This window comes from Oncorhynchus keta, chromosome 17 (assembly GCF_023373465.1).
Source record: "Oncorhynchus keta strain PuntledgeMale-10-30-2019 chromosome 17, Oket_V2, whole genome shotgun sequence".
Taxonomy (NCBI): Eukaryota; Metazoa; Chordata; class Actinopteri; order Salmoniformes; family Salmonidae; genus Oncorhynchus; species Oncorhynchus keta.
In genome coordinates, this window is record NC_068437.1 from 30,259,157 (window position 1) to 30,286,548 (window position 27,392).

General features: G+C 44.6%; 2 protein-coding genes across 6 annotated transcripts in view; one reads left to right on the forward strand and one right to left on the reverse strand.

Annotated features, from left to right (window-relative positions):
* The window catches only part of ptprq (protein tyrosine phosphatase receptor type Q), a 48,233-nt gene extending 34,695 nt beyond the window's left edge, over nucleotides 1-13,538 (forward strand). For 3 of the 5 annotated variants that reach the window (XM_052465849.1, XM_052465854.1, XM_052465853.1), the window contains 26 exons: nucleotides 1,202-1,552; nucleotides 1,638-1,913; nucleotides 2,034-2,185; nucleotides 2,398-2,539; nucleotides 2,636-2,905; nucleotides 2,988-3,205; nucleotides 3,329-3,491; nucleotides 3,580-3,698; nucleotides 4,208-4,394; nucleotides 4,501-4,742; nucleotides 6,781-6,850; nucleotides 7,958-8,116; nucleotides 8,261-8,564; nucleotides 8,646-8,719; nucleotides 8,834-8,933; nucleotides 9,039-9,167; nucleotides 9,440-9,484; nucleotides 9,922-9,948; nucleotides 10,071-10,152; nucleotides 10,274-10,364; nucleotides 10,439-10,515; nucleotides 11,158-11,292; nucleotides 11,375-11,500; nucleotides 11,616-11,897; nucleotides 12,069-12,192; nucleotides 12,283-13,538. In XM_052465849.1, coding sequence (XP_052321809.1) covers nucleotides 1,202-1,552; nucleotides 1,638-1,913; nucleotides 2,034-2,185; nucleotides 2,398-2,539; nucleotides 2,636-2,905; nucleotides 2,988-3,205; nucleotides 3,329-3,491; nucleotides 3,580-3,698; nucleotides 4,208-4,394; nucleotides 4,501-4,742; nucleotides 6,781-6,850; nucleotides 7,958-8,116; nucleotides 8,261-8,564; nucleotides 8,646-8,719; nucleotides 8,834-8,933; nucleotides 9,039-9,167; nucleotides 9,440-9,484; nucleotides 9,922-9,948; nucleotides 10,071-10,152; nucleotides 10,274-10,364; nucleotides 10,439-10,515; nucleotides 11,158-11,292; nucleotides 11,375-11,500; nucleotides 11,616-11,897; nucleotides 12,069-12,192; nucleotides 12,283-12,320 — 3,983 coding nt within the window. In that variant the 3' untranslated portion in view covers nucleotides 12,321-13,538. Of the gene's footprint in view, nucleotides 1-1,201; nucleotides 1,553-1,637; nucleotides 1,914-2,033; nucleotides 2,186-2,397; nucleotides 2,540-2,635; nucleotides 2,906-2,987; nucleotides 3,206-3,328; nucleotides 3,492-3,579; nucleotides 3,699-4,207; nucleotides 4,395-4,500; nucleotides 4,743-6,780; nucleotides 6,851-7,957; nucleotides 8,117-8,260; nucleotides 8,565-8,645; nucleotides 8,720-8,833; nucleotides 8,934-9,038; nucleotides 9,168-9,439; nucleotides 9,485-9,921; nucleotides 9,949-10,070; nucleotides 10,153-10,273; nucleotides 10,365-10,438; nucleotides 10,516-11,157; nucleotides 11,293-11,374; nucleotides 11,501-11,615; nucleotides 11,898-12,068; nucleotides 12,193-12,282 lie in introns of those variants that run through there. The other 2 variants (XM_052465852.1, XR_008066440.1) reach the window with 2 other exon arrangements.
* Nucleotides 13,511-27,392, reverse strand: part of LOC118396262 (IQ motif and SEC7 domain-containing protein 3) — a 33,234-nt gene continuing 19,352 nt past the window's right edge. Inside the window, exons 8-15 of the mRNA XM_052467004.1 lie at nucleotides 26,583-26,749; nucleotides 24,925-25,064; nucleotides 23,794-23,925; nucleotides 23,568-23,667; nucleotides 21,472-21,630; nucleotides 21,244-21,339; nucleotides 21,115-21,158; nucleotides 13,511-17,675 (exon numbers count right to left, since the gene is read on the reverse strand). Of these exons, the coding sequence (XP_052322964.1) occupies nucleotides 17,214-17,675; nucleotides 21,115-21,158; nucleotides 21,244-21,339; nucleotides 21,472-21,630; nucleotides 23,568-23,667; nucleotides 23,794-23,925; nucleotides 24,925-25,064; nucleotides 26,583-26,749 (1,300 nt within the window). The 3' untranslated portion in view covers nucleotides 13,511-17,213. The remainder of the gene's footprint in view (nucleotides 17,676-21,114; nucleotides 21,159-21,243; nucleotides 21,340-21,471; nucleotides 21,631-23,567; nucleotides 23,668-23,793; nucleotides 23,926-24,924; nucleotides 25,065-26,582; nucleotides 26,750-27,392) is intronic.

Below are 27,392 nucleotides of genomic sequence, written 5' to 3' on the forward strand. Positions count from 1 at the left end.
TCAATCCTTCAACGCTATCAACATAGACATCCTGTATAGTTTTGTCAGTAGGTCATTATTCTCTCAGTGTTAGTAGTTGATAGTGTTGAGAAGTGATCAGTCGTCTGTTAATGTTGTCTGTAGCTTCAGGTGCAGATGAATCACTGTTGAAATGCAGCACCTGGATTATAAGAAGAAGTAGCAATGTCCATGTCAAATAGATAATACAGATAAAATGTCTGATATTATTCATCTGGATTCGAAAACATAGCTAGCTAGTCAGGTATTGTTCATGTTTTGATCTCTTTGTTTTTATGTGATTTTGGGAAAAATGGCGTAGACAGACTGCAGCGTTCATCTGACATATAATAGTACCTAACTCCTGTTTCTGTCTGATGATGTCTCTGATACTGACTATGTGTCTCTGCCTCTGTGCTCCAGCCACCGGACCTCCAGCCCACCCTGCCTGTCCTGCCCTGCCAAGCCCAACAGGGCTCACTGCCCTGGGCTCAGACACCCACACACCGCCCTCTCTCCTCCACCCATCCATCCACATTACCAGCCTCTCAATCTGCCTTCACTGAGGTCTCCCCTCCCTCCTTGTTTCCTCCATCTCCACTCCTCTTATTCTCTCCATCCCTGTTTCCCGAGGTGTGCACATGCTCAGTTTGCTCTCTCAATATGGTCAGACTCAGTGACCGGAGCTTAGAGGATATACACCAGAAGAGGGTGTAGCCAGGATGAGTATCTGCTGTTCAAAGTGTCTTTCTTCAAACTTCCTCGACTTGAAGTTTTTCAAAACAAAGTTTCTCGATATAACTTTTCTAAAAACAAAGTTTCTCTGGTCAAATGTTTTTCTTTTCACACTGAGGTTCTCCCTGTTGATCATGGGGTGATGATCCTGATGATGATGATGATGATGATGATGATGATGATGATGATGATGATGATGATGATGAAGTGCTGTTTTGTGTGTGTCTCTGTCCCTGGGGTGGCTCAAGTGTTTGATTTCTTAATAATATTGTTGATTTGGGTGGAGATGTATTACATGTATATACAGCATCCATCAACATACTGTAGCTTGAAGTGTTTAAGCAATGACACCCTGTTTGTTATGTAATGCATATTGACCCATCATTTCGGACGCAGTCCTAGTATTCAGTGATATAAATGATGCATAGTAGTTCAGTCAGTCATACTAACTCCTCGTCTCCCCCCACAGTGCCCAGTGATCCGGTCCACAACCTCAGTGCTCAGATCTTCAGTTCTACGGCCATCATTGTAAGCTGGGACCCGCCTATGGAACCTAACGGACGCCCCTTCTACCTGCTCACCCTGCAGGAGGCTGGACTCCCCCTTACCACTGAACCCCTGAACCCCCCTAAACCTAACAGCAACCCCCCCGGACCCCCCGCTGTCAACAATACCATCACCAAGATAACCAATGACAACGTCTTCCTGTTTACCAAACTCAGGAAGTACTATCCCTACGTCTTCACTGTTACCCCGGCAACCAGTGCCGGCCCCGCCCACAACCACACCAGCCTGCTGCACGTAAGGACCGATGATGATAGTGAGTCTTCTTACGTACTCTCACACACACACACATATTTTAAACTCATACACTCACATACTATTAACTCACCCTCTCCCTCCAGTCCCCAGTTCAGCTCCAGTGCTGGTGTCCAGTAGGAACCTGTCGTCCTCCTCAGTGTCTGTGGTGTGGCAGCGCCCCCTGGAGACCAACGGAGAGATAACTGACTATTCCCTCACCCTGTTCGGCCCTGGAGGCTCCAACACCACACACACCCCCAACACCACCCTCACACTCACACTGCTGCTGCCCTACACAGCCTACAACCTCTCTATCACCGCAGCCACCCGCAAGGGCTCCGGACCCCCGCTACTACTGATGCTGCACACAGACGAAGCAGGTCATCTTTAACCTCTCACCTTTATCTCCTATTAACCTCTAACCTACCATAACCCCTCCAACTGCGGCCGCTGAACACAGACGAAGGCCAGTAATGTACTCTAACATTGTGTTCCACCAGGTCCGATGTCTCCACCCCGGAACCTGTCTCTGTATAACCACACAGCCTTCTCTGTGTGGCTGACCTGGGAACCCTCTCTGGAACCCAACGGTGTGGTCACACACTACGGCTTCAGGATCCTGGAGAACAACACAAACACACTCACTTACCAAGTACTGCACACACACACACACACACACACACACACACACACACACACACACACACACACACACACACACACACACACACACACACACACACACACACACACACACACACACACACATTAAATATGTCAAACTGGAGTCCTGTAACTTTGCTATGTTCTGTCTATAAGATTTCCTGATTTCTCTCTCTCTCTCTTCCTCCTCCTCTCTGTCAGAACTCTACAGGTCCGTGGACAGAAGGACAGCTGAGTGGGATCCGGCCTCACAGCTCCTATGAGATCAGTGTGTTTAGCTACACCAGAGTGGGTCATGGAGACCAGTACAGCACTCCTGTGTCCTTCACAACCAATGAATCAGGTTTGTGTGTGAGGTTGTGGAACTAGAAATCAAGTGCCATATGCATGTGAAAGTGGTTAATAACCCTTGTGTTAACCCTGTGTCTCCTGGTTCCAGTGTCAGAGGTGGTGGGTAACCTGTCCTGCTCTGGTCTGGGCTGGGACTCTGTGTTTCTACACTGGGAGCCTCCAGTCAACCCCAATGGACTCATCCTGTACTACCAGGTGGACACACGCTCACAGGCATACATACACCAGGCTTACACAAACCAGTATACGGTCAGCGGGCTGGCGCCGGACGCAGAATTCACACTCACCGTGACGGCTGTCAACTCTGCCGGCCCAGGTGACCAGATCAACTGTACTGCCTACACACACCCCGAGTCAGGTACACACACACACACACACAGACTTCACCAGGAGACCAGATGAACTGTACCACCTCAACCCACCTTTATATCCCCCTGCAGTTCCTGGTGTCCCTCGCTTCCTGAGTGTGTCAGAGGCCACAGCCACCAGTGTAACGCTCCAATGGGCTCCTCCCCTCTCTGCTCTGGGCATGCTCACTGAGTACCGCATCACCGTGCAGCTGCTGTCACCCGACTGCCAGTCTGACACACCCCTAGCTGAGGCCACACCCCTTCCAGAGCCGACCGCTACCCTGGCTCCAGGCTGCGTCCATCAGGATGTATGTTTACCTGGATATCTGTGTTGTTGTGTCGTACATACAGTATGTCTACATGAATAGGCTGTATGACACAAAATGAAATCCTAACATTGAACTCAACATCATCTTCATGTTCCTGGTCAGGTGTTGGTGTCAGTGAATGGTTCTGATGGTGGTGAGGGCAACAGGAGCATCACTCTACAGTCTCTGGCCAAGTACCGCCTCTACCGCTTCAGAATCACAGCCCTTACGAATGCTGGGCCAGGAGAACACACACCCTGGAAATACACACACACACTGGCTGGGAGTAAGTACCCACATGCACACATACATACAACAGATGTACCCACACACCCAGGCAGTATGTGTATATTTATACCTGTCTCTCCTCTCAGACCCTGATGCCCCTCCCAGTGACCTGTCAGTGACCATGTCCTCCAACAGCCTCCGTATCCAATGGCAACTCCCAGATGTGATCACCGGCCCCACCTCCTACCTCATAGACGTCCTCTCTGTGAGTACACAAAACACACACAAATAATAATATGAAAATGGTTCTTGCTACTGTTGGATTCTAAACTTTGAACATTGAGATATTAAAGACATGATAGATTAGACACATAGTATATAAAGGAGTGAGATCTGTAGAAAGACAGAGTGTCTGTGGAATATACTGGGTGGATGGGAGGAGATCACAGGCTATAGGGGAGCGGAAGGACATCTGTGGATTAGGCTGAGGGGTTGAGGTCAAGAGGTCAGGTCAGATCCCCTGAAGGGAGTAATAAGGGTTTATTATCCTGTTACCCATTTCCTGTGAAACCATAAGATGTAAGGATTGGAGAGAAGGAGTGTCCCAAGTAGGGTATACATACGTGTGATGGTGAGAAATGTTTTGCTGTCTGAATACAGCTGTACAGAACCTTTGGGAAGAATTAAACTTGGTTAAGCTTCTCTAGTGTCCGTGAGTTATTTAGATCTGTAAAATAAGAACCTTACACTACTACCTGTTGTGTCGTTGTTCAGCTGGATAGCGAGGGGTTAAACCAGTCTGTGGTACGCAGTCCAGAGGAGCTGAGGATTGTAGTTGTGTCAAACCTGACTGCGTTCACTCGCTACTCTGTGACCGTGACCGCCTTCACTGGATCACTGGAGAACGCACGGCGGGACGGACAGGCCACTGAGCCCACTGTCATCAGAACAATGGAGGAAGGTGAGGAACACACAGATCCAGTAATACAGTAGCTACTTTATTAAACTGGGAAGTAGTTCATCTCTCTCTCTCTCCTCCGTCCATCCTTTTCCCCTCCTCCTTCCAGAGCCCAGGGATCCTCCTAAGAACGTGACCCTGCAGGTGATTCCGGAGGAAGTGACCCGTGTGTTTGTGACCTTTGCCCCCCCTGAGGAACCCAATGGGAACATAAGTTCCTACACAGTGCTTGTCTACCGCCAGGGCCAGCTAGAGATGACCATTAACCACCTCAATGTGGTCAAATATAAGAACCGCACTCTGACCGCAGTCATCGACGGGCTGAAGGGAGGCTACAACTATAGTATACGGGTGAGGATCACACACACACAGGTCACAGCTACACACACGCACACACACACACACACACACACAAAACACAAACACAAACACACACACACACACACACACACACACACACACACACACACACAGGTCACAACTACAGACACACACAGGTCACAACTACACACACACACAGGTCACAACTACACACACACAGGTCACAACTACATACACACAGGTCACAACTACACACAGGACTCAAATACACACACACACAGAGGACTCAACTACACACACACAGGTCACAACTACACACACAGGATTCAACTACACACACACACACAGTTCACAACTACACACAGAGGACTCAACTACACACACAGGTCTCAACCACACACACACACAGGTCACAACTACACACACACACACAGGTCACAACTACACACACACAGGTCACAACTACATACACACAGGTCACAACTACACACAGGACTCAAATACACACACACACAGAGGACTCAACTACACACACACAGGTCACAACTACCCACACAGGACTCAACCACACACACACACACAGGGCACAACTACACACACATGCCACAACTACACACACAGGACTCAACTACACACACAGGACTCAACTACACACACACAGGTCACAACTACATATACACACACACACACACACACGGGTCACAACTACACACACAGGACTCAACTACACACACCCACACACAGGTCACAACTACACACAAAGGACTCAACTACACACACAGGCCACAACTACACACACACACAGGTCACAACTACACACATACACACAGGTCACAACTACACACACAGGCCACAACTACACACACACACACAGGTCACAACTACACACATACACACAGGTCACAACTACACACACACACACGGGTCCCAACTACATACACACACAGGTCACAACTACACACATAGGGCACACACACACACAACTACACACACATGTCACAACTAGACACACACACAGGTCACAACTACACACACACATGATTCAACTACACACACACACACACACACACACACACACACACACACACACACACACACACACACACACACACACACACACACACACACACACATGACTCAACTACACACACACACAGGACTCAACTACACACACACAGGTCACAACTACACACACACACACACACACACACACACACACACACACACACACACACACACACACACACACACACACACACACACACACACACACACAAACAGGACTCAACTACACACACACAGGACTCAACTACACACACACAGGACTAAACTACACACACACAGGACTCAACTACACCCACACAAGTCACAACTACACACACACAAGTCACAACTACACACACACAGGTCACAACTATAATATACGGGCGAGGAACACACACACTGTCACAAAATACTCTCTCAATTCAATTCAAGGGACTTCATTGGCATGGAAAACATATGTTTACATTGCCAAAGTAATTGAAATGGATTATCAAAAGTGAAATAAACAATAAAAAGGGAACAGTAAATATTTCAAATGTCATATTATGTCTGTATACAGTGTTGTAGCGCTGTACAAAAGGGAAAAATAAATAAATGTGGGTTGTATTTACAATGGTGTTTGTTCTTCACTGGTTGCCCTTTTCTTGTGGCAACAGGTCACAATTATTGCTTCTGTGATGCACACTGGTATTTCACCCAGTAAATATGGGAGTTTATTGTTTTCAAATTATTTGTGGATCTGTGTAATCTGGGGGAAATATGTGTCTCTAATATGGTCATACATTTGGCAGGAGGTTAGGAAGTGCAGCTCAGTTTCCACCTCATTTTGTGGGCAGTGTGTACATAGCCTGCCTTCTCTTGAGAGCCAGGTCTGCCTATGGTGGTCTCTCTCAATAGCAAGGCTATGCTCACTGAGACTGTACATTAGTCGAAGCTTTCCTTAATTCTGGGTCAGTCACAGTGGTCAGGTATTCTGCCACTGTGTATTGTCTGTTTAGGGCCAAATAGTTTCTCTCTCTCTCAGATAGCAGCAGTAAACGGAGCAGGTTTAAGCCCCCCCAGCTCAGAGGTTCGGATCACTACTGGAATCATAGGTACAGTGCTACATTTACACTACATAAGGGTGATTACTCATGAAACCAGGACAAAAAAAGAAAATTATCTGGAAATCTAATCCATAGAATGTTCCTTTGGAGGAAGGACTTGAGTTCATGTTAATATTGGGAATGCTTACAAATTGGATCGTAGCACTAAAAGGAGCAGACATCCTCCTTTGGAACTGTAGATATTGTTTGAGAATAAACAGAAATATACCGTTGAAGTCGGAGGTTTACTTGCACTTAGGTTGGAGTCATTAAAACTTGTTTTTCAACCACTTCACAAATTTCTTGACAAGTTGATGAGGACATCTACTTTGTGCATGACACAAGTCATTTTTCCAACAATTGTTTACAGACAGAGTATTTCACTTATATTTCACTGTATCACAATTCCACTGGGTCAGAAGTTACATACACTATGTTGACTGTGCCTTTAAACTGCTTCTGATATGCTAATTGACATCATTTAAGTCAATTGGAGGTGTACCTGTGGATGTATTTCAAGGCCTACCTTCAAACTCAGTGCCTCTTTGCTTGACATCATGGGAAAATCAAATACATCCACAGGTACACCTCCAATTGAGTCATCAGAAGATTCTAAATGGCATCATTTTCTGGATATTTCCAAGCTGTTTAAAGGCAGTCAACTTGGTGTATGTAAACTTCTGACCCACTGGAATTGTGATACAGTGAATTTTAAGTGAAATAATCTGTCTATAAACAATTGTTGGAAAAATGACTTGTCATGCACAAATTAGATGTCCTAACCGACTTAACAAAACTATAGTTTGTTAACAAAAAATGTGTGGAGTGGTTGAAAACGAGTTTTAATGACTCCATCTTAAGTGCATGTAAACTTCCGACTTCAACTGAATATATCAACAATCCTTCCTCCAAAGGACCATTCTAGGGGGAAAATCCTAAAAATCATGGTCTTTTTTTAGGAATCCCGTAACCCATTCATAACCACAACATGACCCCTACATAACTGCAACGTATGTGTGTGTGTGTGTGTGTGTGTGTGTGTGTGTGTGTGTGTGTGTGTGTGTGTGTGTGTGTGTGTGTGTGTGTGTGTGTGTGTGTGTGTGTGTGTGTGTGTAGCTCCTGCCAAGCCCACCCAGAGACCCCAGGCTGTGCTGGACCGAGGAGGAGTTGCCATGGTAACCTCCAGGAGCATCATTGTTCGCATGCCAGCCTGTTTCTACAGTGATGACAACGGACCAATCAGTAGCATCCAGATCATCGTGGCAGAATCTGGGGGTACGACATCACACGCACTAACATGCACAGACACACACATAAACATACAGTACATCTATCAGACAAAAAATATATCCAAAAATAAAATGTTTAGGAGCCGCTGCTTTAGGCCTATTCTGAGATCTGTCTGTCTCTCTGTCTCAGTGATGGACAGCAGGAACCTAACCAACTGGAAGATGGCATTCCTCTCTCGTCCCGCCCCCTACCTGACTGACAATGGCTTCCCCAACCCACTCTGTGTGAGGGACGGCGAAAGCAGGGACTCACACACACAAACCAGCAGACACAACAACTCACAGATTAGACACAGAATTGTGAGGGACAGGGTGCTGGACCGTAGAGACCACCAGGAAGACCACTATGTTATCGGAGAGGAGGGCAACTGTCTGACGGAGGAGTACAGTAACACACTCTGTAACGGACCCCTCAAACCAAACACTGTCTACGTGTGAGTATCCACAATACACACATGTAAACACACACACATACAAAGTGCATAATACAGTGCGTGTCTTTGTCTGTGTTGCAGGTTTAAATTCCGAGCCACCAACATCCGAGGCCAGTACACAGACTCTGACTACTCTGAGCATATCAGAACCACAGGTAACCACTCCTCCCCATTCTTTCCACAACCTCACACATACAGCTCTCCTCTCCAATGCAAAGCAATTCAACAACACCTCTGTCCATCCCCCCTCTCCCCCTTCTGTCTGTCAGTGGATGGGTTGTTGACCAGAGATGAACAGATCATTCTGGGAGTTCTCCTCTCCTTCTTCCTGGCCGTGCTACTCATCATCATCATCTATGCCTCTGTCAGGTAAACTCAATGTTCCTCTGATGGTTCTAGCTGACCAAGGTTTAAACCCAGCCAGCGGTATTCAGGTGTCTCAGAGCTTTTGACATGTTCCTCATCCAATGGCAGGATCCGTCAGCGTCAGAAGGAGGGAGGGACCTATTCTCCCCGGGAGGCGGAGATTATAGAGACCAAGTTTAAACTGGATCAGATGATCGCTGTGGCCGACCTGGAGTTGAAGGAAGAGAAGCTACACCGGTCAGTGTGTGTGTGTGTGTGTGTGCAACCTACGTGTGCGTGTCTTTTTCCTCATACACACACACACACACATATACACACACACACACACACACACACACACACACACACACACACACACACACACACACACACACACACACACACACACACACACACACACACACACACACACACACACACACACACACACATAATCACAATCACACAACCACACACATGGCTGTCTGCCCACTCTCTCACTTTAACCCCTCTCTCACACTCTTCTCCAGGTATTCCTCCTTCTTCTTTAGACGGAAGGAGATATTTGTCATCCAGTAAGTTGGTATTACCGATGTAGGATCTTCATTTGATCACTCTTTTGTTGCTGCAAACTTGTAGTGTATTTTAGTTTTAAAAACGTTTTTAATTTCCACTTTTACATTTCTGACTTGATTTGCCCTAATGAAAAGTCTATCAACCCCTGCAAAAACGTCCATTAATTATAATCCACGTAATAATACATTTTCTGTTTCTGCAGGATTATTTTCCTGCCTCAAATTAAGATCCTACCTCTGTAGGCAGTGTGTTGTAGCTCTCCATGTGTGTGTTGCTGAGTTGCATTGCAGTGTGTTGTTGTCTCTCTCATTGCTTTAGTTTCGTAGTGAAGTGCTGTTATTCATTCAGTGTGTGAGTTTGTAACTGTAGAGTAATGGAAAGTAGAGTCTGCCGTACTCACAGTGTGACTCACATTGTTCTGTCAACTCTGTTTCAGACTTCTCAGCTACAGAAAGTCTCTCAAGTAAGTCACCTGATGAGTGTGTACGTTGTGCTATGTGATTGTATTTGCTTGGAAATACTAGTTAGATGTGGATTGCTGCTCTGTGAAGGATTTCTCTTACCCCATCTCTCTCTGTCTCTCAGGCCCGTCAATAAGAAGTCTTTTCTGCAGCATGTAGAGGATCTGTGTGCCAACGAGAACGCCAAGTTCCAGGAAGAGTTCGCAGTATGTACCTCTGACCTCTGACCGCTGTGAAAACCTGTGTGTGTGTGCGTGCCTGCATGTATGTGCGTGTGCGTTTGTGGGTCTGTGTGTAGTCTGACAGTGTTAACCCTGTCCTTTCCAGGAGCTACCCAAACTGCTGCACGACCTGGCTACATCAGATGCTGACCTTCCCTGGAACAGATCCACGAACCGCTTCACTAACATCAAACCCTGTATGAGCACACATGCATGCACACACACTAAGCGTAGCAAACACACACAGCCTAACACACTCTCTCCTCTACAGACAACAACAACCGTGTTAAGCTGCTGTCTGAACCTGGCCTGCCTGGATCTGACTACATCAACGCTAGCTTCATCTCAGTGAGTCTCACACACACACACACACACACACACACACACACACACACACACACACACACACACACACACACACACTGTTAAAGGAATTCATTATTGATAAAAAAATCCCTTAACACACACACACACAGGAAAGAGAACACTCATGCTTTTAGAGAAAATGTCATCACCTCTTGAACCTTGCCTTCTAAACACTCCAATTTTGTTTACTACAAAACTGGAGACTTGTGGGTTTGATCCCAGGCTGTGTCACAACCGGCTGTGAACGGGAGACCCATGGGGCGGCGCACAATTGGCCGGCTGGGATTTCCTTGTCTCATCGTGCTCTAGTGACTCCTTGTGGCGGGCCCAGTGCCTGCAAGCTGATCAGTTGGACGGTGTTTCCTCCGTCACATTGGTGCGACTGGCTTCCGGGTTAAGCAAGCAGTGGGTCAAGAAGCAGTGCGGTTTGGCAGGGTCGTGTTTTAGAGGACGCATGGCTCTGAGCGATGAGACAAGATCGTAACTACCAATTGGATATGATGAAAAGGGGGTAAAAGGGGGGTAAAAGTAAAAAATGAAATAAAAATAACTGGAGATTTGAGACTTTGCTCAGTTCTGACTATAAGATTATCTCTCTTGCTGCATCTCCTTCTCCCTCAATAGGGCTATCTGTGTCCCAGTGAGTTCATAGCGACCCAGGGTCCTCTCCCCGGTACTGTGGCTGACTTCTGGAGGATGATCTGGGAGACTCGCACACAAACCATTGCTATGCTCACACAGTGCTATGAGAAAGGAAGGGTAAGGACCGGACCAAGGTTCTAGTAGTGTCAGGGTTGAATTTCTGTTTAGATCCGCTGTCACCAATTGTGTGTGTGTGTAGATCCGGTGTCACCAGTACTGGCCAGAAGATAATAAGCCGGTGACAGTATTTGGGGACATCATCATCACCAAGTTGACAGAAGACGTCTATCCTGACTGGACCGTCCGAGCTCTCAAAGTGGAGAGGGTAACACACACACACATAGACACACGAGAACCCCAGAATAACTACGTTTTCACAGTTTCCCTCTTGATAATCAAAACATTGTTCTCCCCCTCTCTCTCTTTCTTTCTCTCCCTAGCATGGGGACTACATGGTGGTTCACCACTTCAACTACACCTCCTGGCCAGAGCATGGTGTACCCGAGTCTAGCACCACACTCATACAGTTTGTTCGAGCCATCAGAGCCAACAGGCATGAGAACACCACTATAGTGGTGCACTGCAGTGCTGGCGTGGGCAGGACAGGAGTGTTTATAGCGCTGGATCACCTGATCCAACACGTTAGTGATCACGACTTTGTGGACATCTACGGTCTGGTGGCTGAACTCCGCAGTGAGAGGATGTGTATGGTGCAGAACCTAGTGAGAAATATGTCTTTATACAACATGTATCATAAAATAATGAAATATTCTGACTGTGATATTGATATGATACCTTATAGTATGATCTAGTTTCCCCCTGTTGTCCTGATGTATTCAAACCTGTAGAGAGCCTGACATAATCTTACCAAGTGTATGCATGCATGTCCCCAGGCCCAGTATATGTTCCTACACCAGAGTACTCTGGACCTGCTGAACAGTAAAGGAAACAGCCAGTCCATCTGGTTTGTTAACTACTCTGCTCTGGAGAAGATGGACTCACTGGATGCTATGGAGGGTGAGCAGACGCACGCACACACACACATACGCTAGCAGACACAAGTCATAAACGCACATTTCACATCTCTACTCTTTTGTTCTCTTGCAGGTGATGTTGAACTGGAATGGGAGGAGACTACGATGTAAAGGCTGAGAACTTCTCAGTCAACTTCACACCTGATAAACACACCTATTCCTGAGTCATGGGGCCAAATCCTGGACATACTGACTGTTTGTCAGATGGATTGGTCAACCAGAGATAGAGGGAGAGAAAGAGGGAGGGAGGGAGGGAGAGAGGAAGGAGAGAAGTTGCCCTTTTCTGGCAGGAGAGTCAAAACCACCCAACAGAACCTGGTGGTTCCCTGGCCTGAATCAACACAGCATTGCAACCCTCTTGGAGCCCTCCATCTTTTCTATGTCGTCAGGCAGAACAGACGGAGTGGGAGATACATGTGTATATATATAGTAGGGCTGTCAGAGTTAACCAGTTAACTCAAGTTCACTTTTTGTCATTTTAGTGCACACATTTTTTTTGTTATCGCGTTTAATCACGTCTGAAAGTGTTGAAAATAGAATGAAAACATCCAAAATACATCATGCATACAGCTAAAAACCACAATGTGATGTCCAAACAAGTTGACATTGAGGTTAAAGAACATGTGTTTTATCAATTTACCTGATTTGAATTATTGTTACTTTGGACAAAATCAAGACGTCAATATTTTTGTAATGCTTTTTGTATGAATAATCTTAAATTACAGCCCAATTTTAACAATGCCGATTAATCACAGCAAATCCTGCGATTAACACGATTACATTTTTTTTCTTAATTTGACAGCCCTAATATATAGGCTATATATATCACACATGTAAGTATACAGGTATCTTGCACTAGTCATACCACTGTGTATTTTATTATATTCTTGTATCATGTTTTTGTACATTTAAGTTGTTCAGCCAAATAAGTGTTGTCACTGTGTTCATCTGTTTGTGTCACTGTGTTACTATGTTACTATCATCGTGTTACTATGTTACTATCATCGTGTTACTATGTTACTATCATCGTGTTACTATGTTACTATCATCGTGTTACTATGTTACTATCATCGTGTTACTATGTTACTATCATCGTGTTACTATGTTACTATCATCGTGTTACTATGTTACTATCATCGTGTTACTATGTTACTATCATCGTGTTACTATGTTACTATCATCGTGTTACTATGTTACTATCATCGTGTTACTATGTTACTATCATCGTGTTTGGGGGATAATTTATTTGTGGGGTGTTATGGTTTATTTCATGTATTTTCTCTGAGTGTTCTACATCTGTGTTTTGGACAAGTAAAATCAACTCCCCTACTCACCTGTCTGTCTTATCAGTCTGCATATCTATCGATCTCTCTGTTGGTCTGTCTGTCATCTTGTGCAATGTGAGCTGTTTAGTGGACATGAAATCACACCCTGAGAAAGTCTGAGAAACTGTGTGTACAGTATAACACACACACACACACACACACACACACACACACACACACACACACACACACACAGGACTCAAGGCAGAGTACAAACTACTTTATTCTTTAATTAATTTCAAACAAATCTTTAGAAATATTCCAGTAGTAAACACTTGTTATAAACATGATATTCTCTTAGTAAATACTTTATAAGTGTGTCGGTGCACAGGTGCTCAATAGTGTAACACATCTCCAAGAAGGACAGGTGAGCCAGACTCAGAGCTAGGGTTAGGGCGATAATATATAAGGGCTTTAGAACATGCTAAAATGTCTACTATGATTCCTGCTTATTTTCCACTAAACCATCTAATGCTTACGTTAGCGCGATCACAACCACTATAACTCTAACTATGATAATTTAGTGATGTCATCTCTGTGTATGTTTCCATGGTGCCTGTTCTGTCTCCCGTGGTAACAGTGGGTTCTGTTGCGCCCATAGTTGGAAAAACAAATCGATTTTTTTTCTTGTCCAATTTAAATACAATTTCCTCCCCTCTGTATTAATACACACATCAGCACTGTGTCCGTTATTTCTATGTTAAATCTATAAATCACCTATATACACATATACATTATTCTTCTGTACTCCAAAAATATGGTGCGATACTTAGAGGACAGCCTCAGTGGGTCACCGCGTGTCACAGCCTACATACGTAATACTCTGACAAATATCTTACATCGTAAGTCATTCTCTGGTTTAATACGCTCTCTCTCTCTCTGTGTGTGTGTGTGTGTGTGTGTGTGTGTGTGTGTGTGTGTGTGCGTGTGTGTGTACTTGTTGTGTATATACATCCCTGTGGGACAAGCAGTCCAGTGAAGAGTAGAACAGGTTAATCATGTGAGAATGGATAAAGAATGGGTACAGATTCACAACGTGAGACTAAATATTCAACAGGACTAATAAGCTAGAATGTTAGAACATGATCAATTAATAAGATTCAACGTTAATGTTTTTATGAACTAATCATATGAACGTCATTAATAAGATTAAAAGTTGACAAGTAGCAGATCAAATAAGATTGTCATCAGTACTGGTGTTTACCTGAGTGTGAAGCTTGGACCCATGTAACAAAACCTCAGAGATGATAACAATGGTATTCACACATGCCCACATACAAGCGCGCGCACACACACACACACACACACACACACACACTGTCACACACAATCACACCCCGATACCTTCACATGCACACACACTCCTACACAGATATAGAAGTCAGACACTGTAAACCAGGATTCAGGAGAAACAGTCTTCCCTCCCTGCTGCTCTGACATACTCACTTCTTCAGGATCAAAAGTCGTTTTAGCATCTCATTATCATCTTATAACACAAAACACAGAGTGCCAAGGAGGAAAGCTAAAACCCTAGGTGAGAGTTGATGATGTGATGGAGGAAAGCTAAAACCCTAGGTGAGAGTTGATGATGTGATGGAGGTGATACAGTTGACGTCAGAAGTTTACATACACTTAGGTTGGAGTCATTAAAACTCGTTTTTCAACCACTCCACAAATCTCTTGTTAACAAACTATAGTTTTGGCAAGTCGGTTAGGACATCTACTTTGTGCATGACACAAGTAATTGTTCCAACAATTGTTTATAGACAGATTATTTCACTTATAATTCACTGTATCACAATTCCACTGGGTCAGAAGTTACATACACCAAGTTGACTGCCTTTAAGCAGCTTGGAAAATTCAAGAAAATTATGTCATGGCTTCAGAAGCTTCTGATAGGCTAACTGACATAATTTGAGTCAGTTGGAGGTGTACCTGTGGATGTATTTCAAGGCCTACCTTCAAACTCAGTGCCTCTTTTCTTGACATCATGGGAAAATCAAAAGAAATCAGCCAAGACCTCAGAAAAACAATTGTAAACCTCCACAAGTCTGGTTCATCCTTGGGAGCAATTTCCAAATGCCGGAAGGTACCACGTTCATCTGTACAAACAATAATATGCAAATATAAACACCATGGGACCACGCAGCCGTCATACCGCTCAGGAAGGAGATTCATTCTGTCTCCCAGTACTTTGGTGCGAAAAGTGCAAATCAATTCCAGAACAACAGCAAAGGACCTTGTGAAGATGCTGGAGGAAACAAGTACAAAAGTATCTATATTCACAGTAAAACGAGTCCTATATCGACAGAACCTGAATGGCCGCTCAGCAAGGAAGAAGCCACTGCTCCAAAACTGCCATAAAAAACTGCACATGAGGACAAAGATCATACTTTTTGGAGAAATGTCCTCTGGTCTGATGAAACAAAATAGAACTGTTTGGCCATAATGACCATCGTTATGTTTGGAGGAAAAAGGTGGAAGCTTGCAAGCAGAAGAACACCATCCCAACCGTGGGTGGCAGCATCATGTTGTGGGGGTGCTTTGCTGCAGCAGGGACTGGTGCACTTCACAAAATAGATGGCATCATGAGGATGGAAAAGTATGTGGATATATTGAAGCAACATCTCAAGACATCAGTCAGGAAGTTAAAGCTTGGTCGCAAATGGGTCTTCCAAATGGACAATGACCCCAAGCATACTTCCAAAGTTGTGGCAAAATGGCTTAAGGACAACAAAGTCAAGGTATTGGAGTGGCCATCACAAAGCCCTGACCTCAATCCTATTGAGGGCAGAACTGAAAAAGCATGTGCGAGCAAGGAGGCCTACAAACCTGACTCAGTTACACCAGCTCTGTCAGGAGGAATAGGCCAAAATTCACCCAATTTATTGTGGGAAGCTTGTGGAAGGCTACCCAAAACGTTTGACCCAAGTTTAAAAATTTAAAGGCAATGCTACCAAATACTAATTGAGTGTATGTAAACTTCTGACCCACTGGGAATGTGATGAACAAAGTAAAAGCTGAAATAAATCATTCTCTCTACTATTATTCAGACATTTCACATTCTTAAAATAAAGTGGTGATTCTAACTGACCTAAGACAGGGAATTTGTACTAGGATTAATGTCAGGAATTGTGAAAAAGAGTTTAAATGTTTTTGGCTAAGATGTATGTTAACTTTCGACTTCAACTGTATGTCTCTATGTCCAGACAGTTCCATTCACTGCGAGGAATTCCTTTTGTTGCATCAGCTGTGTGATATCAGGGCAGGGTTATGATTAGGGGGTGAGAGGGGCATCCTAGAGTGTTCTTTCTAAAGCCAGGTACAGATATAGATATGTACAGATGACACAAGAGCTGTCAGATTAGAAAATCTATCTTTAGAAATGTTGTCAAAACTACATCATAATCAAAAATACACATTACATCGTTAGATGACTTTGAATTTATATCGATTTGAAACCTCTCCATTTTCTCCCACTGTATTTCTCGGCTTATTCCCTCTCTCTCAGCTGACTTCCTTACCTCCCTCTTTCTCTTCCTCCCTTCCTCGTCTCACCCTTTCCCTCTCTATCTTTGTCTATGAGTGTTTGTGTTGTGTGTGTTTCTCCCAGTATATCACTGTTTAACAAAAGTTCAGAGGACAGAGGATTAGGTGTGGTAGGATCAGGGGACATATGTCAGACGAGGCTGCGGGAACCACTAGAGTTGCGTCTGCGCAGGGGGTGAGGAAGGGTGTGTGGAAGGGGGTAGGGGGAGTCGGGGGGACAGTACTGGTGGGGGTGGTTGTAGGGGGGAGGAGGGGGAGGCAGAGGGGGCTCAGATCCCTCTCTGATCCGTACTGGTGTGGACATCGCTGATTGGATGAGGCGGTGGTGGGAGGTGGGGCTTCCTTGACTGAGGAAGGCTTCCATTCGCCCCTGGCCGCTCTGGTCCACAACAATCACCTTGACAATCTGCTGGCATTGAATGAGGGTGTCTGGGCGGAGTTCTCCAGGGTGGGTGGGGCTAAGCATTGCCAGGGGTGCTGCCAGAGCCAGTTGGGTGGAGTCAGGACTGGTCACATGGTAGGTCTGAAGCAGCCTATCAGGGCTGGCCTGGGTGATGTGGTAGGTCTGCAGCAGCCTATTGTGAATTGACACCTAGTTTAGAAACAGCCAGAGAATGGCATGAGGAGTTACCAGCCTGAACGCAGCCTACAGCAGCCCTCTGGTGGGTTAGACACAATGGCAGCATGCAGGGAGCGAACACACACACAATGTCTCCCTAACAAAGATTTTTACATTTACATCATTTAGCAGACACTCTTATCCGCAGCCATTTACAGGAGCATTGGCACATTGACAGATTTTTCACCAAGTCGGCTCGGGGATTAGAATCAGCGACCTTTCGGTTACTGGCCCAACTCTCTTAACCACTATGCTACCTGCTGCCAAGATATATGCAACTCTAAAGGACTGACTAAGAGTTAGGGCTTGGTGAGGAGGTTGGGTTGGGAGCTGCTAGTTCTGTAGAGAGGTCATTTAGAGTGGAGTAACTGGGCTCGATTTAAATCAAATCAAATTGTATTTTTCACATGCGCTGAATACAACCGGTGTACACATTACAGTGATATGCTTCTTTAGAAAACCTGAACTAACAATGCAGTTTTAAGAAAAAATAAGTGTGAAGAAAGTATTTACTAAATAAACTGAAGAAAACAATAAAACATTGAAATGAAAGAGAAACCATAAAATAACAGTAACATGGCTATATACAGGGGGTACCGGTACAGAGTCAATGTTCAGGAGCACCGGTTAGTTGAGGTAATTGAGGTAATATGTATGAGAATGGAGGGGTGTTCGGCCCTCTTTTTCCTGTAGTCCACGATCATCTCCTTTGACTCGATCACGTTGAGGGAGTGGTTGTTATCCTGGCACCACATTGCCAGGTCTCTGACCTCCTCCCTATAGACTGTCTCATTGTTGTCGGTGATCAGGCATAGCACTGTTGTGTTGTTGTCAAACTAAATGATGGTGTTGGAGTCGTGCTTGGCCATGCAGTAATGGGTGAACAGGGAGTACAGAGGGGACTAAGCACGCACCCCTGAGGGGCTCCCGTGTTGAGGATCAGCGTGGCAGATGTGTTGTTCCTTACCCTTACCACCTGGGGGCGGCCTGTCAGGAATTCCAGGATTCAGTTGCAGAGAGGGCTGTTTAATTCCAGGGTCCTTAGCTTAATTATGAGCTTTGGAGGCACTGTTGTGTTGAACTAATGGTGCTCTCATGCATGCTTCAGTGTTGCTGTAGTCAATGAATAGCATTCTCACGTAGGTGTTCCTTTTGTCCATGTGAGAAAGGGCAGTGTGGAGTGCAATAGAGATTGCGTCATCAGTGGATCTGTTGGGGCGATATGCAAATTGGAGTGGGTCTAGGGTGTCTGGGATAATGGTGTTGATGTGAGTCATGACCAGCCTTTCAAAGCACTTCATGATGACAGGCGTGAGTGCTACAGGGCGTTAGTCATTTAGGCAGGTTACCTTGGTGTTCTTGGGCACATGGACTATGATGGTCTGCTTGAAATATGTTACTATTACAGACTCAGTCAGGGACAAGTTGAAAATGTCAGTGAAGACACTTGTCAGTTGGTCAGTGCATGCTCGGAGTATACGTCCTGGTAATCCATCTGGCCCTCCGGCCTTGTGAATGTTGACCTGTTTATCGCTCATACTCACATCGGCTACGGAGAGCTTGATCACACAGTCATCCGGAACAGCTGGTGCTCTCATGCATGCCTCAGTGTTGCTTGCCTTGAAGGCGCATAGAAGTAATTCAGCTTGTCTGGTAGTCACTGGGTAGCTCACGGCAGTGCTTCCCTTTGTAGTCTGTAATAGTTTACAAGCCCTGCCACATCCGACGAGCGTTGAAGCCGTTGTAGTCGGATTCAATCTTATTCCTGTATTGACGCTTTGCCTTCATCGGAAGGCATAGCGGGATTTCTTATCAGCGTCCGGGTTAGAGTCCCGTTCCTTGAAAGCGGCAGCTCTACCCTTTAGCTCAGTGCAAATGTTGCATGTAATCCTTGACTTCTGGTTGGGGTATGTACGTATGGTCACTGTGGGGACGACATCATCAATGCACTTATTGATGAAGCCAGTGACTGATGATCCTCAATGCCATTGGAAGAATCCCAGAACATATTCCAGTCTGTACTAGCAAAATAGTCCTGTAGCTTAGCATCTGCGTCATCTGGCCACTTCCATATTATGCGTGTCACTGGTACTTCCTGTTTTAGTTTTTGCTTGTAAGCAGGAATCAGGAGGATATATTTATGGTCAGATTTTCCAATTGGAGGGCTAGGGAGTGCTCTGTACACGTCTCTGAGTGTGGAGTAAAGGTGGTCTAGAGTTTTCTCTGGTTGAAAATGTAACATGCTGGTAGAAATGAAGTAAAATGGATTTAAGTTTCCCTGCATTAAAGTCCCGGCCACTAGGAGCGCCACCTCTGGATGAGCATTTTTTTGCATTGGTTTGTGGTGGTAAGTAGACAGCTATGAAATATATAGATGAAAACTCTCTTAGTACATAGTGTGGTATAGAGCTGAGATACTCTACCTCAGGTGAGTAAAACCTTGAGACTTCAATAATATTAGACTTTGTGCACCAGCTGTTATCGACAAATAGACACAGACCGCCACCCCTTGTCTATCTGTTCTATCTTGCCGATGCACGGAAAACCCAGTCAGCTGTATGTTATCCATGTCGTCATTCAACCACAAATGGGAGAAACATAAAATATTACAGTTTATAATGTCCCGTTGATAGGATAGTCTTGATCCGAGCTCATCCAGTTTATTATCCAATGATTGATTGCACATTGGCTAATAGGACTGATGTTAGAGGAGGTTACCCACTCGCCGTCAGATTCTTATAAGGCACCCCGACCTATATCTCTGTCTCTTCTTAATGCAAATGACGGGGATTTGTGCCTGGTCTGGTGTCTGAAGTAAATCCTTTGTGTCCGACTCGTTACGAGGTGGGTAATCGCTGTTCTGATATCCAGAAGCTCTTTTCGGTCATAAGAGATGGTGGCAGAAACATTATGTACAAAATAAGTTACAAATAACGTAAAAAAACACACAATAGCACAACTGGTTAGGAGCCTGTAAAACGGCAGCAATCTCCTCCAGCGCCATTTTAAAAATCATACTCATGCATGCATGCATACACAGACACGCGCATCAACCCTGAGTCTGGCCATGGAGATGGTTTTCTAGCAGGGCCAACAGGGCTTAGAAAAGCTTATGATGGCTGGGAAGCAGATGTTCTGTTAGCAGGAGGCTAATAGCTCACCGTGCATTAGCAGGAGGCTAATAGCTCACCGTGCATTAGCAGGAGGCTAATAGCTCACCGTGCATTAGCAGGTGGCTAATAGTTCATTACTGCCCCCTGTTAGCAGAAAGCTGAAGGTTAAATCTAGCCCTACAGTTGTGGCTGTGTCGCTCTGAGTCACACAGAGCTGGAGGGAGATGGCGAGGGTCTCCTTTACTCCTCACCTGTCTGTATCGTTGCTAACAAAAATACACTGTGTGCATGTGACTCACCTCCACAGTGTTGTTGCTAGTCTTGTCATACAGATCTTTCTGGGCTGAGGGGAGAAACACAGAAGTGACACTCAGAGACACAGAGTGGTGTGTGGTGCTAGTTGCTAACTTAGTGTTTTTTTCTGTTACCTGTGGGGGATCCCGTGTGTTGACTGAGTGTGCCCATCTGTCCTCCGTTGGTGTGGGGGGTGTGAGTCTGCACCCCCTGTTCTCTCTTCAGCTCCCCTGTAGACAGTGATATATGACCATATATTACATAAAGTGTGTGTGTGCATGTGCGTGTGTGTGCGTGTGCGTGTGCGTGTGTGTGTGCATGTGCGTGTGTGTGCGTGTGCGTGTGCGTGTGTGTGTGCTCACATTGAATGTGTATCTGCTCCATCTCGTTGACCTCAGTGATGGACTCTCGTAGCTCCTCTGTGAACTTCCTGAGCTCCTCTCCACTGGGGGAGCAGAAACTCACCATCTGCTTCTTCTCTGACGAGAACGGACTCAACATGGTGATGCCATGAGCATAGTCTGGACACACACACACACACACACACACACACACACACACACACACACACACACACACACACACACACACACACACACACACACACACACACACACACACACACACACACATATAGTCTGGACTCTGGACAATGTCACAGCTCATAATTAGCTATGTATGTAGAAGTACAGTGTTATAGTACAGTAGTAGTAGTAGTAGTAGTAGTAGTAGTAGTAGTATTGGACCGTAGTAGTGGTAGTAGTAGTAGTAGTAGTAGTAGTAGTAGTAGTAGTAGTAGTAGTAGTAGTAGTAGTAGTAGTAGTAGTAGTAGTATTGGACCGTAGTAGTGGTAGTAGTAGTAGTAGTAGTAGTAGTATTGGACCGTAGTAGTGGTAGTAGTAGTAGTAGTAGTAGTAGTAGTAGTAGTATTGGACCGTAGTAGTGGTAGTAGTAGTAGTAGTAGTAGTAGTAGTAGTATTGGACCGTAGTAGTGGTAGTAGTAGTAGTAGTAGTAGTAGTAGTAGTAGTAGTAGTAGTAGTAGTAGTAGTAGTAGTAGTAGTAGTAGTAGTAGTAGTAGTAGTAGTATTGGACCGTAGTAGTGGTAGTAGTAGTAGTAGTAGTAGTAGTAGTAGTAGTATTGGACCGTAGTAGTGGTAGTAGTAGTAGTAGTAGTATTAGTAGTAGTAGTAGTAGTATTAGACCGTAGTAGTGGTAGTAGTAGTAGTAGTAGTAGTAGTAGTAGTAGTAGTAGTAGTAGTAGTAGTATTGGACCGTAGTAGTGGTAGTAGTAGTAGTAGTAGTAGTAGTAGTAGTAGTAGTATTATTGGACCGTAGTAGTGGTAGTAGTAGTAGTAGTAGTAGTAGTAGTAGTAGTAGTAGTAGTAAACAGTAGTAGTAGTAGTAGTATTGGACCGTAGTAGTGGTAGTAGTAGTAGTAGTAGTAGTAGTAGTATTGGACCGTAGTAGTGGTAGTAGTAGTAGTAGTAGTAGTAGTAGTAGTAGTAGTAGTAGTAGTAGTATTGGACCGTAGTAGTGGTAGTAGTAGTAGTAGTAGTAGTAGTAGTAGTAGTAGTAGTAGTAGTAGTATTGGACAGTAGTAGTAGTAGTAGTAGTAGTAGTAGTAGTAGTGTGGTGGTAGTAGTAGTAGTAGTAGTAGTAGTAGTAGTAGTAGTAGTAGTAGTAGTAGTAGTAGTATTAAACAGTAGTAGTAGTAGTGGTAGTAGTAGTAGTAGTAGTAGTAGTAGTAGTAGTAGTGGTAGTAGTAGTATTGGACAGTATTAGTAGTAGTAGAAGTAGTAGTAGTAGTAGTAGTAGTAGTAGTAGTAGTAGTAGTAGTGGTAGTAGTAGTAGTAGTAGTAGTAGTACTGGACAGTAGTAGTAGTAGTAGTAGTAGTAGTGGTAGTAGTAGTAGTAGTAGTGGTAGTAGTAGTGGTAGTAGTGGTAGTAGTAGTAGTAGTAGTAGTGGTAGTAGTAGTAGTATTGGACAGCATTAGTAGTAGTAGAAGTAGTAGTAGTCGTAGTAGTAGTAGTAGTAGTAGTAGTAGTAGTAGTAGTAGTGGTGGTAGTAGTAGTAGTGACAGTAGTAGTAGTAGTAGTATTGGACAGTAGTAGTAGTAGTAGTAGTAGTAGTCAGTAGTAGTAGTAGTAGTAGTAGTAGTGGTAGTAGTAGTAGTAGTAGTGGTAGTAGTAGTGGTAGTAGTAGTAGTAGTGGTACTAGTGGTAGTAGTAGTAGTAGTAGTAGTGGTAGTAGTAGTAGTATTGGACAGCATTAGTAGTAGTAGTAGTAGTAGTAGTGGTAGTAGTAGTAGTAGTAGTGACAGTAGTAGTAGTAGTAGTATTGGACAGTAGTAGTAGTAGTAGTAGTAGTAGTAGTAGTAGTAGTAGTAGTAGTAGTAGTAGTAGTTGTAGTGGTAGTAGTGGTAGTAGTAGTAGTAGTAGTAGTAGTATAGAAATTACATTCGTTACTGAAGAGGTGGAATTGCATGCCCAGTAGACCCATGGCTTTACAGAAGGTGTAGGAGGCAGAAGTCTTCTTCTTGGGACACAGCTTCAGGATCTGTGTGAGGAAATAGCAGAATGAACATAAGCTATACCATCAGTACACATACACATACTGTTACTACACAAAATAACACTACTCGCGTGCGTGTGTATGCGGGTGCGTGCTTGTGTGTGTTCTCACAAGTATGAGGTCGTTGAACAGGAACACCTCTCTCTGGGTGTTGGCCAGTTTCTGTTTCAGGGGTTTGTTGAAGTCTGCCACCTCAAACAGACGACAGCAGCACACCAGCCTACGGTGGGGCACAGACAGAATCTACAAAGAAACACACACACACAACATGGGCTAAACACACACACACCACAGGCTAAACACACACACCATGAGGTTAACACACACACACACACCATGGGCTAAACACACACAGACCATGGGGTTAAAAAACACACACCACGGGCTTAACACACACACACACACACCATGGGGTTAACCCACACACACCATGGGGTTAACCCACACACACACCACGGGCTTAACACACACACACACACACACACACACCATGGGGTTAACCCACACACACCACGGGCTTAACAAACACACACACCACGGGCTTAACAAACACACACACCATGGGGTTAACACACACACACCATGGGGTTAACCCACACACACACACCACGGGCTTAACAAACACATACCACGGGTTTAACAAACACACACACCATGGGGTTAACACACACACCATGGGCTAAACACCACATATACACACACCATGAGGTTAACACACACATACACCATGGGTTTAACACACACGCACCATGGGATTAACACACACACTATGGAGTTAACAAACACACACACACGCACCATGGGATTAACACACACACTATGGAGTTAACAAACACACACACACACACCATGGGTTTAACACACATACACATACCATGAGGTTAACACACACACTATGGAGTTAACAAACACACACACACCATGGGTTTAACACACATACACATACCATGAGGTTAACACACACACTATGGAGTTAGCAAACACACACACACCATGGGTTTAACACACATACACATACCATGAGGTTAACACACACACCATGGGCTTAACACACACCATGGGGTTAACACACACACACACACTCACCACTCTCACACACATGCACACACCTCTCCCTCAAACTCTCTTAGTCTCTCTCCATCTCTCTTTCAGACACCGAACACACACACGCACCACTCTCTCTCTCCCTCTCACTTTCTGTCTAGCTATCTGACACACACACACCCAAACCCACCAACTCACCGTCTTCATGCCCAGTATGGACTGTTCCACACGGCTGACGTAGGTGACGTGGTCTTCGTTGGAGCGTAGCTCTCTCTGCTGGGTCCTCTCATAGATCCCTGTCACCATCTCCCTGGGGATGTCTGCTCCGTCGTCCACTCCTAAGGGAACAGGGACACACACTACTAGTCACACAGGAGGAACTACAAAGGAAATTCACAAAATAAAGTAATAGCTGAATTTACTCCATCCCTGGTTTAGACTCGTTGCAGGACAGGACAGGATTGCCTGGTAGTTCGTAGCTTCCCTATCTGTCAACAGTAGATATGCTGTGGCTCTATCTCACCCCTAGAGGGAGACCTTGTGTTGTGTTCCAGTCAGGAGAGAAGCCCCCATTCCAAAATCAAATCAAATCAAATTGTATTGGTCACATACACATGGTTAGCAGATGTTATTGCGAGTGTAGCGAAATGCTTGTGCTTCTAGTTCTGACAGTGCAGCAATACCTAACAAGTAATATCTAATACACACAAATCTAAATAAAGGAATGGAATAAGAATATATACATATAACATATGGATAAGCAATGACACAGTGGTGTAGGCAAGATGCAATAGATGGTATAAAATGCAGGTATACATATGAGATGAGTAATGCAAGATATGTAAACATTATTAAAGTGGCATTTTTAAAGTGGCATTATTAGAAAATTACTCCTCATGTTCTAATAATGCCACTTTAAATATGCAACTTTAATTATTTATTTAGGAGTTAGGGATGTTCCAGCCCTCAGCCTTCTCTCACTTGTCCCTGGTTTGGTGTGTTCTCTACACTGACCAGCCCTGATCTTGCCACTCTAATGATATGGGCCAGTCCAGATGAAAATGGTCATGTGTTGTATTAAAATATTCAAAGCATTGTGTGTCAGTTCTATAAATAACCCCTCCAGTGTCTCAGAAACGCTGTCATAAATGTTGCAAGGCTTCTGCAACTCATTATACTGAGTCACACTCATAAACACACACACACCGACACACACACACACCGACACACACACACCGACACACACACAAACACACACACACACACACACACACACACACACACACACACACACACACACACACACACACACACACACACACACACACACACACACACACACACACACACACACACACACACACCGACACACACATAAACACACACACACCGACACACACACACACACACACACACACACACACACACACACACACACACACACACACACACACACACACAAACACACACACACACACACACACACACACACACACCGACACACACATAAACACACACACACACACCGACACACACACAACACACACACACACACACACACACACACACACACACACACACACACACACACACACACACACACACACACACACACACACACACACACACACACACACACACACACACACACACACACACACACACACACACACACACACACACACACACACACACTGTCACAAAAATAACACCATGGGGTTTGTATTATTTTGATTCGTTCTTTTATCAGTAGGCACAGAAATCACACCGAAGGAAGAACTAAACAAAGACACAACTCCCCTAACAAGCTAGGCCCTGTTTGTTGACAACAGACAGACACACAGACACCCAGTCACCTCGTAGGTTGCGTATGAAATCGTTGAGGCCCATCTTGCGTTGAGGTTTGATGTTAGGGGAGTACATGTCAGTGTTGAGGAGGACCACAGCAAAGGCCAGGATGAAGATGGTGTCTGGGTTATGGAACTGCTGCACCACCTCAGGATTACACATGCAGTACCTCTGACTGTAGAGGTGGACAGGTAGAGAGATGGAGAGAGAGGTATCGAAACACATACTCTTTTGTTGCTGAGAATTTTGCAAACCTGTAGTGTATTCAAGGTTTAAAAATACTTCTAAACTTAGTAATTTCCACTTTAGAATGTCAGACTTGATTTGCCCTAAGAGAAAATGTATAAACCCCTGCAAAGAAATTCCAATAATTGTAATCCATATAGTAATTCACATTTTCTGTTGCAGCTGGATTATTTTCCTGGCTCAAATGAAGATCCTACATCTGTGCAGTACCTCTGACAGGGGGAAGGGGAGCAGTGAAAAAGAGAGAGCGAAAGAAAGAAAAAGAGCTGTTCTGCTGTAATGGTCTCAACAAACAGTTTCTCCATCATTATCTAGTAACTCAACTTCAGACATTAATACTGTTCACTTGTGGGTTCTTACATCCTGACAAAGAGATGTACGGTATAACCCTCCTCCCAAGCATATACACACATACACTTTGTCAGTGTCCAGTTTCCTGAGATTCCTGCTGCACATCAAAGACTCTGACACTGGGAATGATCCGTTTGTGTGTGTGTGATTACATAACAAAGTTATTTCTACACCAGCTAGTTTTCTTATCTTCACATCTGCATATGAGAGATGCTCACCTG